Below are 12,037 nucleotides of genomic sequence, written 5' to 3' on the forward strand. Positions count from 1 at the left end.
TGAGTAGCTTTAGCCAGGTCACTCTAGATCTGGAAATATTAGTTACTTTTTCTGGCACTATAATGTTACCTGATCTTATGGAAGTTCTTAAAACTGGTGTGAGCATTGTCAAGGAAACCTTTGTAGTCGGCATATATGTAGATGACAAGTTTTTACGTTTTGAATAAATCTTTTGCTATAGTTGTGTTGCAGGTCTGTAATGGTTTGACGTCATGCATTGCTTGTAAATGCTAATTGTTAGAAACTTGTAATAAATTTTGGAACTTTACTCTGAATTTACTGATGCCTTCAGGAGGTGTGATTAGATTTGCCTGTTATTTAATAAGTTGAATTGTGACTTTGTGGCAAAAAAAAAAAAGCCCTTTATGTGATTTAAACCAAGGCAGCTTATTCTTCTTGTCTTCCAGTATGACCCCCGCTTCGGAGATGCCTTCTGGAACAGCACAAAGCATTCCATGATGACCTATGCTTTTAATGTGTTAACCAGCTGGGCTATTGTCTGCAATGTGTGGTACCTGCCACCGATGGTCAAAGAGGTTCTTACACTTTTGTATGTTTTGAAAGTGCTTGTGAAATGCTGTCTGGAAGGAGGTCTGCATTACTACACAAGGTGCTCTGAATCCTTATTGATAACTTAATGGACAGAGGCTAGGGAGCAACACTACATTACAAGTCCTGGATTTATCTAGGATGCATTCCCTGCTCTGGCCAGACCTGGGACTTCAGGCTGTGTGTTGTTTGAGGCTGTCCCAGAAACCAGAGAGCCTCCCATGTAATTCTTTTCCACACCAAATAGTGGCAAACCACGATCAGCTGGAACTGCTTACATTTGGCTCATGAGTCAGGCATAAATCCTACTGCCTGCTGTCTGACAAAACCTGTCTTTTTAAGTGAGGCACAGAGAAAATGTCTCTTGTAAAGCAATTAATGTTTTTTTTTTTTCAGGAAGAAGAAGATGCTGTTCACTTTGCTGACAGAGTCAAGGCTGTCATTGCTGCTCGGGCAGGAATGTCTGTGCTTCCTTGGTAAGAAGCAACACCTCTAGAATTGTTTTTAAAGGTGCTCTGTATTCTGAAATATTAGCATGGAATCCTTTAAAACCTGCTTTTTTACACTGTAGTCCACCGCCCTTACTGACTCTGATTCAGAAAATGTTACTTTATTACTTGAACAATTACATTAGAATAATTAGAATAATATAGTAGATAGAGAGAAACAGAGCTGACAGGTGGATCTAGACAGCAGGCAGTATTAGGTGAAAATTAATTACTTGCCTGTTAAATGCTGGGTTAAAAGAAGGGCATGTGGTGTTGTAAATCTTGGCAGTATAAATCACTTAGCATTGTCTTACAGATGTCAACATTAAGAGTGGAAACTGCTTTGACTACATAGTCTAAATATAGTAATGTTTTTCTGCCTTGACCCTGAAGAGAGTTTAAGGCTGTTTCTTTTCTGTATCTTTCAGGGATGGAGGACTGAAAAGGAAAAAGGTCAAAGAGTCTTTCAAGGAAGAGCAACAGAAAAAATATTGCCAGATAGTAATAGAAAATGGATCTGTGGGAAACGGAAATGTTTGTTAAATGCTATTTATTTTATCTCATTTTTCCATGACTTATCTCTACCAGAAAATAGACTGGCTTTATATTAAGCCCAACATGTTTTCCTTCTGTTCCCATAAGATATTTTGCATGTGACACAGCAGGGAAACAATAAAGAAATACCCTTATTTAAAGCGAAGTACTATAATTTTATAAATAGGAAAACATAAAATATGCTAATAAAGTTCTCCCTGATGCTGAGAAGAATCTACAGTAAAATTAATTATGTTCATTAAAGTATGACTTTAAAATATTTGCAATACCTTGAGGACTTAAATGGTTACTTATAATAAATCACTTCTGTACTGCTAGACTCTCTCAGTGACTAAGACTAGCAATACTCCTGTGAGCCACAGTCACCATGTTGCTCTAGAGATAGATCTCCTGATGTCAAAAGACATGAAGCATTTCACCAAATATGTTTTCTGAATTGCATGTTGGAGAGGAAGTGTTGTATGTCAGAGGAAAAATGGGATGCTGACTTTCTCCTCCATGTCACAAGACCAGGGATGGCATTGTAAAATATTTTCTGTTATGACAAAGAGCAGAACTGTGTCCAGGGCATCATGTACTGATGCCTGGGCGTGTGAAGCTGAGGTAAATTAATCACAGCCAAGGATACAAATGTAATAGAAAATATCCTGTGTTTTTAAATCATATCTTGTGGTTTTGTTAGATCCCTTTTTGAGTCTGTTTGTATGCATTACACAAATTAAAGAAAGCCTATGATGTGACATCCACTGTCCTCTGCTGTTGTTATTTCTAGATAGCTACTTGCTTGTGTTACCACTGGATGTGAAGGCTGAGGATTTGGCCTCTGACAAGCCCACCCTCCAGGAATAGAGCAAGTGCACTTAAGGAGTATGCAGTGGGAATATTTCTGTCTCCTATAGCATTTATTGGTATAAAATATTTGCTCTCCTAGTAAGTAGCTCTCATATCAAAGGATCAGTCTTGTTTAACCATCTGAATGTCCCTAATGAAACACACAAATAGCTCCTGTTTTGGCCAAGGTGCTCTAAAGACAGACCTTGGTAAGAACAGTTAATAACGTTTACATGACAGCAGCCCATTGGCTGAAGTCTCAGAAAAGACAGAGGATCAGTGTAGGTGAGCACAAATACATCCTACAGAGGGACAGATACAACTCTACCCTAGCCCTAGAGAGCCTAGAAAAACAATCTCCCATGGAGGGGCTAACAGTAGCACAGAACTGAGCTCTCCTCTTCTCTGGCCAGGCCTGGCATTGCTACAGGTGTGTGAATTTCTTTGGTGGATCAGTCAGTCTAAGTGTTGGTGTCATGGGTAAGCAGTAGGAGAATCTGCCCTTTTGCACAGCTTTTAGCCACACAGGCTAATAGGAAAGCCACCAGGCAGTAAGGAAAATTGCTTCAGACTCTCCTGATTTGAAACAGGTCTACTTACTCCCAGATATAGTAAGATGTGTTTCCATGGCTGTTTAAGCTGTTGATTTATTTTCTAGGTATAAAAATATGAAGAAATGTGATTGAAAATCCTGATAACTCTCAAATGTTTTCAGTGTGACAGAGTTTAAAACTGGGAGATTGTCTTTCTGTGTGACTGATTTCTGAGAGTTGCTAACAGAAACTGCAGTAAGAGAAGAGTTGAGAGCATTCTTCCTGCACTACTCTGTACTTTCTTTGTTCTCAGAGGTAAAATGGGAGACTGAATAGGCAAAAAGAGGGGCCAGACACAGGAAAATATGGGGAGATAAAAAATAACTGCTGGAAGACAAATTTTCTGCTTCTGTTAGAAATTAGGAGATTGATATGCCTTTTTTTCCTGTCCTGCAACACTTCTCCAGCTCGTCAAGAGGAGCTTGGAATGTATGATCCTCATTATGGTTATGACTCCAAGTTGTGTAAAAGTAAAGCTCAGACCTCTGAATGTATGAGTATTATGTAACATTTGTGAGAGGATGGTGGGATTGTCAGTATTGTCTCAGTCATTTTTTGGCTGTCTTAGCAAAGCAAGCTGAAAACTCTGTGAAGTGGGTACTTACATATGGAATGGGGAAATAAAACCAAGTGATGAACCCAAGAACTTGCCCATTACAAGTGGAGTGTACTTTGTTACCTGCTGGTAAAAATGCCAGTCTGACTTGAAATTGAGACTACTTTGTCTTGCCCTGCTTTAAGTAAGTGTTTCTGATTTTTGGTGCTATTTTCTCTACTTACATTCCACCTCCTCCTTTCTTTTCTCTTGAAATGCAAATGAAATACAGAATATATCAGCAGAGGCCTTGGCAATTGCTTTTATCTGAAATTGTATATTGCCCTTAGACTGCTAGGGTTATGGAGGAATTGGTTATTATCCAAAAGGTCTCCACAGACAAGTATGTTTTCCTCCTCTACTAGGAGGGCATGGTGACAGTAAAAAAGAACATGTTCTTATGACAACAACATGAGTGGGAAGCTGACAGCTTATTTTTCACAATCAAGGATCTTGCACTTGTGTTACTCCTCCTCTTATCTTTCACTGGTCTTGCAGGACCAGGTTTCTAAACTATTAGAGTGTAGGAATGTGCCCCCTGTTGACAGAATGAACAAATGCTCCTTTGTCTCCTTAAAAAGGAAAAAAAGCCCAGAAGTTTCTCTCCTCCAATTGGTAAAAGACACCTCATAGGACCTTGAGGACTTCACCTCAAACCTAAGGATACCCAATTGGACAGAAGCCAAAAGGTCCCACCTAAGCAATTCACTAGAAAAAGAAGAGAGCAAAGGAAGTCATCGCTTTTGTGGGGTGTTTATACCAGGAGCAAGAGCCTCTTGGACATGGGTCGGTTTTTCTCTGTAAAGAGCTTTGTGATTTTGCCTTTTATTAAAACTTTTCTGTTTCCAACACTACCTCAGAGCCATTCTTCTGCTTTTATGCCATCTGAGGTAGCTGGGCTATCTCAGGTGTGATGTTTCTGTGAGAGCACATAAGACCTGGCTAGAGGAAATATTATATCATTAGAGCTCCTCTTTTTTACCATGTACCTTTGCAGGATGAAATGCAGCATGGTCTTGTGCTCATTTGTGGGAAATGATAGGCTAAAATGGAAGCAAGTGGAGTATTTGGGTGCACCATGCAATTAATGCCCAAAACAAAACCAAATCAAAGAAAAAAACCAAAAAACCCTGTCCTGGTTCAGGGCAAATTTTGGAGAGAACCCCCAAAGGGGCTCCTCTAGGAAAGCAGATTCAATTGGCCCCTCCCCCCAACCAGTCTGGGAGAAAATACCTCCTTGGAGAAAAGTGGAAAAAACTGTTTATTAAACAATAAAACCTAAACAACATTAATCAATAAAACCCCTTGCTGCTCCAAAAGAGATGACAAACTGAGAAAGTCCCCTCCCCGGGTTGCAGTTCAGCTCACTCAGTCTCTTATCAGTCCCTCCGGTGCTGGAAATGTCGTGGCCCAGGCCTGGCCCTGTGGGCCACAGGTGTGAGCTGCCAGTGCTCTTCTGGGTGTTCAGTCCAGAGCAGGTTTGAACAGGTCCAAAGAAAAAGGAAAAAAAATCCCACAGTCCAGGGAACTTCTTTGCCTCAGCTAGCTAAGCTAACTAAAAGCAAAGGAGAGCAACCTCCTGCTGTCTGTCTATCTGCAGACGACACAGTCCAGAAGCAGGAATGTGGAGGAGTGAGTGCAGTGTCTGAAAACAAACTGCTGCTGCTTCTCTCCCCCCTTCACTCTCTGGAACAAGTCTTAAAGGTGCAAAACTTATTATTCAGCATAAGCAGAACGTGACAATTGGAGATAAAAGCATCATACAGTCAACCTAGGACAAACCCTGTCAGTGTAAGTAATGTTTTCTCTTGTTATATTTTTAATGTATTTATTATCTGATAGCTGTGCAAACAACATAGATGAGATGTATCATCATCTTGGACAAGCCTGTGAACACTGTCTTCCTCCAGAGCACAGATTTCCTCTACTGTTTACCATTTAATATATTTAACCTTAACCAAGGAGCCTTGTTCTTTTAATTGACTGGATGACCTAATCCCCAAATTAAATATGATACAGCTAATAAGTGCAGGGAAGACCTACATTCTAGGTAGCCTTTCTTTTTAATTTGGTGCTGCTAGCTGGTACCTCTGTATGAAGCATGTGAGGGATGTTAATTGTTGCTGTGGCACTAATACATCAGGAAACTGAAACAAACCACAGTAGTCCAGGGTGCATTCATCCCAAACTTGAGCTGCCTAAGGAAATGAGCCATGAGTTGAAAATAAATGTAGGTTGGAATGAGTGAATAAAATAACTCTCTCCTGCTATGTGGGTGGGGTAGAGAACAAAAATAGCTGCTGCTTCTAATTCTTGAAGATATCACTGTTTTAACAGCTGTGTGGATAGAAAACCAGATCTATTTTAAAAAGTTCTCCTTTAGTGAAACTTGGGCAGTGTGCTCATTTTTATAACGATTGTCCCTGTAACATACCTGCAAAATTGATTGGTGTAGCTCAAATCCTTTATTCCCTTGGCTCCAAATGTCTTTTTCTACTGCTGTCTTACATTTGGGAACGTTTAAAAGCTCATGTCTGACTTTTCCCGTCGGCTGGCTGTCCAAGGTGTATGGCTGAGCGTTAGAGGAGACATGCAACGGGGGCCATCTGGTGGCGTCCAGTCATTGGCAGCAAACTGCCTCGCACAGCCGGCTCTCCCATTTCCAGGAAACCACGAAAACGTAGAAATAACGTTGCATACTCTGAACACTGCATTTTCAAACATTGATGGTGGTTTACTACCCGCAAAACTTGTGCTTGCTCGAAGTTTCAGCAGCCTTTGGTGTGTGGGGTTTCTCCAGACCATCTCTTCCATGTCACAAACCAAAATCAGAACTGCTTCTTTCCTTTAGCTCATTCAAAATCAGGTAGGGGTCTTTTTTTTTTTTTGTATTTTAACACTCTGTAGAGGTGACAAACCTGGGATGTTCCTGGATGCAGTACAACATTTGCATTTGCTGGGATAAGTGTCTTCGGTACCTTGATGCTGTTTGATCTTGATCTGAGACTGGGGATACTTTCAGAATAAGTTTTCAGGATAATGAGGATGTTCAGAACTTGTTTTCTACCAGCATGCATTTCCTTGTGCTGTTGAGAGAACTACAAACTAGTTAGTGCCAAATTTAATAACAGTGTTTCAAACTCTTCCATGCGCAGCTTGCTGTGAACAAAAACAGGAAAAGCAGCCTGGGCAGCTCCTCACTCTAAAGAACAAATTTTGGTTACACATGCAGTCTGAGGCTTGATTTCAAGCTGACCAATGGAGGTTGGTCACAGATGAGACTTCTGGGGTTTATGGCCTCTTTGTGGGATTTGCTTTTGGAAATGTTTCTTCTGAGGTGTTGTTCAGACTCTTTTGAGCAGGTTTCCCAGCTGTGGCACACATTGTGGAGATGACCTGTGAGGAGTTCACAGGTTCATTTGGTGTTTGAAAAGGACGCTTGGAAGTTAGAGGACATCCAGCACACAGAGGCCTTCCTGGTTCTTTGTTTTTTTATTGTTTCATTGCACAGACAGGCAGCATCTTAGCTCTGTAGCCATTTCTCCTCTCCCCTCCTCTTCTATTTATTATTCTATTTAAGGATGGCTCCTCAATTAGTGTACCAGACTCCTCTGTGAGCAGAGTTCATTGTGATCAATTGTCATCAAGGCTCATGTTTAGTACATCCAATCAATGCTATTCTATATAATGGCTGTGGTATTGACGGATTTCTAATTTTACAGTATGTTGAGCCCTGTTGAACTCTTTTAATATGATAATTGCTTTACTGATCAGTAGCCATGATTTGTGTGCAGTTGTGGATTATTGATATCAGTTGATGTCCCCTAGTATTTCTATTTGACAATATGAAAGGTGCGTGTGATGAAAGACGTGTAATATCTAAACTGTGGCTATTAATTAGAGTATAATTGGGAAAAGTACTATATCCTTGCATATCAAACTTTTAAAAAGTAGGTTATTAAGTAATTTGAAAAGGCATATTTCTTTTTATAAGGGATAGCTACTAATAACTATCTTTTAAGTTTATACAGACATCTGTTAAACAGCCTTTTTTGTAAGTATTCATTAGTTCATACATTAAATACTGCATTTATCAATTATATAATTGATTTTTTTTTTCCTAAAATGCTCATCATATGGTGGCTATGGACAGCCTCCTTTTCTCATATAATTTATGACTTTTAATAAGATGTATATACTTGCATTCAATGAAGTAATAATTGAAGTTTGTTACACTTCAAATAACCACTCTGTCCAGTGTTTTATTAATATAATTTTCGTAAATCCACCTAAAAGGGATTAGAAGGATTAACATTCTTGTTAGATTTGAGCTGAGGCTGATTTTTATCCAGATGCTGTCTTAAAACATTTGGGCTTTTAAGTTATTCTTTGCATGTTGCAGTATCCGTGTGACACAAGGATCTGGTGGTTGCATTGAGCCCAAGGATTATACTGTGCAGCAGCCCTAGGAAGTGGCACCCCTGTGTGTGTGTCTGAGCTGCCATGAGGACTACAGCCTCATTAATGCTTCTTTGGGAACTGCAAGCTATAATATCACTCAAGGAAAAAAAAAAAACAAGAAAGCAAACAAACCAAGATGTAAAGATAATTTACTGGCTATCAGCATGTTTTGTCCTTCCTTAAAATCCTGCTGTGAATGGAAAAAATTTCTTTTTAAGTGGTTAATTTTATTGCTGTGGAAGTTTTGGTCATTAAGGAGATCATGGAGTTCTGGACTAATACTTCCACGTTTTTTTCATTCACTGTTTCCTCTCTCCCAGTGCAGTGGAAATCCAGGCTGCCAGGTCATGCTCAACAGCCAAAGGAGGTGCCATCCTTGTGGCCTGCTCCTTGTTTGTATTGGTGTCACAAATTCTATCATGTCTGCTGGGTCAGTTGGTTTTAATTGAGTTGGATTGATTAATTCCTAGAAATCTAAATTTCTAAACTATGGAAATTAAATTATTTGAGGTGGGGCATGCCTGGGTACTGTGTTCATGAAGCACACAGTGCTTATAAGCCCTTGCTGTTGCTGGAGACAACACAGAAGGCTGCAGCTCCATCAGTGCACATTGCCAGGCTCAAAGGCTGTGTGGAAGCCAAACTACTTCTATTTATTTTCAGTGTAATAAGAATTGGAAGTTCATGACAGCAGACAGTAAAATTCCACTTAGGATACAAAGTGAAGCTGAAAACATCTGACTCCTTTTATAAAAAGTATCAATTTTTACAGTGAGTTATAGCAAATACAGTGGTAGGGAGAAAGCATGCCCTGCCTGCAGCCAGAAGACAGACGAGAGAGTGCAGAATTCCCCCGAGTGGTTTGCTGGCTACCTGCCATTCCTCAACAGCACAAGATAAAAACAAGCACTGGGATAACCACCCTGACCCTATTTACTTGCAGTAAAAAACTGATATTTACATGAGATGAAACTGTTTGATATTCTGAAGCTGCCCAGCTCCAGTGACAAGAGACAAATGAAATGCTACTTTTTATTAGATCTGACCTACCAGAAGCCAGTAACACATGTAATAACTTAGCAAAGGGAGTCTGAGACTGTCTCATAAAGTACAGGCTCTCTTCCCAGGTTGGTTAACAATATTTCCCCCATCTTGGAAAACAAGTTTGTAGCCATGTTCCATACCACCAAACCTTGAGAGGTGCTCATAATTAGGGGGGATAAAATAAGTGTGGCCAAACAAACAAACAACAACAACCAAAAAATCAAACCAAAACAAAACAACAACAAAAAATTCAGAAAAGCATTGTGATAAACTGATCCCTTTCCTCTGTCTTTGATTCAATCCAATCCCCATTAAAAGCATGTGTTACATCAGAGAGTCATGTTTATTTGGACAGTAAACATACTTTTGCTACAGACATAAAAATACACTATTGCTAGTATTAATAGGACAAAAATTAAGAATTTCAGAAACTTCTCACAAAGTTAAAGGAAAAAAACCAACAAAAATTTTTGCATCTATTTGGAGCATCTGATTTAGGTAAACTTGAAGCATATCACTTCAACCACAACTTTTTTGGTATGCACTGTACTAGGTCAAATAAATTGAAAAATAAGGATATATGAAAATGTTTTCTTTCAAGTATAGCAACACTGGTATATTCTCATGGGATGTTTCTTTTTGAAAAATACTCCATTAGAAACATGACTAACTGTAGCCTTTCTACATGAAATAGGCCTTGAAAAAATTAAAGCATGGAAAATTTTTAAAACTGGCACTTTTTCTGTGTCTTCAATGTATTTCATACTGTTTTACCCATACTGAAAGTATGGTCTTAGTGCTTGAACAAAAAATAATCCCTTCTCTCTTAGGAAAACAGGCTTACTGGTAAAAGTGAGGCAGAGAAATTTTATGCCCTCACAGATTACAGTGCAAACAAATAAAATGTAATGATGTAATCAATTTGAAATGAAATTGTCAGTAGATAAGTGATCAGCAGTTTTTAACAGCTTTATCTTTAAAAGGCAAAGGCCACTTAGTAAAGAGAGCAAGTAGGTTTGTTGCTTTTTTAAAATAAGTCAACAGTTTTTGCAGTTAACAGCCAACTATTCTTCAATGGGAGTGTAAGATTTGTGCAAAGGCCAAACTTCAGCATGGTTATGACAGGACTTTGGTAGCAGCACTGTCACCAGGAGGCGACTGGATGAGCAGGCATGTTTCCTTCCTGCTGTCCCAGGCGGAGAAGGTCGTTTTTCAAGCAACTCAATAACAGAATTGATTTTTTTTTCTTCCCATTTAACATTAATGATTTTGTGAATTATTCATGCAAGCATGGAGGGGAAGCCTGAATGCAATAAATAAGAGTATGTGCTTATGAGCGAGTCTCGCCCGTCTTGGTCTGTTTAGCTCACACAGGATGGCTGCCTGTGCCTAAAACTGCCTCCTGTCATGATACATTTTCACAGTGTTTTTCCCCACTGTTGCATAGTGAGAGCAGGAGTCAACCCAGCCACCTTCCCCTGCTCTTAAAACACAAATGTTGGTACAGACTGCTCCCTTCCTACTCTTTGTTTACAGAGCCTGAGGACAGTGCCAGCAGGTCCAATAGCCAGGCTATTGCAGCAAAAAAAGCAATGCCTTAATTCCATGTGATGAATATTACAAGGAGAGGTCTCCAGAATCTTCTTTTGTTTCTCCAGATACACTGATGGATTCCAGCCTTCTGAGACTCAGGAATTTGCCACATGCCATCAAATTTGACATACGGTATGCCATTTCACTAAAGCAGAGGTTAACAAGCACATAGACTAAGTCAAACTATTTTCAGTTTTCAAGGTTTGTTTTCTCAACAAACCCACAAGGCAACACTTTGCCTTGCACAGGATTATCTGTATTGCAATTCCTGCTTCAGATGGCAATATTAGATGCCATTGGTTGCTGTCTAAATAAAGGTACTGAAATGTCAGGGAGATAAAAAACTGTATGACCCATTACTGTGAACTGTACTGTTTTCTTCAGGATCTAGACAACATCTACTGTTGCTGCTTGGGCTACATCTGTCCTGTGGATGAAGCATTTTGTTCCTTAACACCAGATGAAAACAAACTAACCAAGCCTTTGGCCTCTGTCATTTGCACCCCAGATGAAAATTCACAAGCAAGTACTAAAAAACCTATATCACTTTCTGCTTGGGAAGCAACAGACAAAATACAAAATTAAAATATCTTACCCATGTATGTGTTATAAATATCAGCCAGTCTGGAAAGTAATATTCTTTTGATTTGTTTCTGTTCTGGGCTTTGGGCACTTTTAATTGACTTGAATCCACACATCTTTGTAATATTTAAAAAGCACTTGTAGTGCAGATAGTAAGAATTCTTTATTATCCTGTGTATGGCACTGACAGGTATGGCCTTGATCCTTATTGGGCCTTTTGGGCATGATCATACCTAAACACTTAGAAGAATGAAGACATTGAAGTGCTGTTTGGCAATGTCAGATCTAGCTGGACAATTGTGGTTGTTGTGTCTAGAGGCTTCACCAGGGATCATCCTGCTTCTGCCTCAGAGAAACTATTTAACCAGATGAGGCAAAGAGTAGGAGTAGAGACAAAAATAGGGGCCAGAAAGCAATGCCCTTGTCCACATGACTCTCCTGGAACTCTCCTTGGACTCCAGTTCAGGTTTTTCATTGAATCCTAAGCACTTGGCTCTCAGATATCTTTCTGATCGCTCAAATGTGGAGAGGCACACCAAACATCCCATTTCTGTTGAAGCAGTTATGAAAGACGCACACAGAAAATATGCTGACTGCCTTTTTCTGGGAGGACTATGTTATTCCCTTTCCCCGGGATGCTTTGGGCTGACATCCCTCTTCAGCCTTTTTCTGCTAACACCGCTTTCTTGGATTGTGTCACGCCAAGTGCTGTGGGACGGGCTGTGCACAGGCCGGGGCAGGCAAAC

At 39.7% G+C, this 12,037-nt stretch overlaps 1 protein-coding gene across 5 annotated transcripts in view; it reads left to right on the forward strand.

Moving 5' to 3' along the window:
- LOC129120427 (glycerol-3-phosphate acyltransferase 3-like) overlaps positions 1 to 2,327 on the forward strand; it is a 22,520-nt gene extending 20,193 nt beyond the window's left edge. For all 5 annotated transcript variants that reach the window (XM_077176939.1, XM_077176940.1, XM_077176938.1 and 2 more), the window contains 3 exons: positions 408 to 536; positions 946 to 1,025; positions 1,466 to 2,327. In XM_077176939.1, the coding sequence (XP_077033054.1) occupies positions 408 to 536; positions 946 to 1,025; positions 1,466 to 1,580 (324 nt within the window). In that variant the 3' untranslated portion in view covers positions 1,581 to 2,327. The remainder of the gene's footprint in view (positions 1 to 407; positions 537 to 945; positions 1,026 to 1,465) is intronic.
- Positions 2,328 to 12,037: the final 9,710 nt, after the last annotated feature.

This window comes from Agelaius phoeniceus, chromosome 4 (genome assembly GCF_051311805.1).
Source record: "Agelaius phoeniceus isolate bAgePho1 chromosome 4, bAgePho1.hap1, whole genome shotgun sequence".
NCBI lineage: Eukaryota > Metazoa > Chordata > Aves > Passeriformes > Icteridae > Agelaius > Agelaius phoeniceus.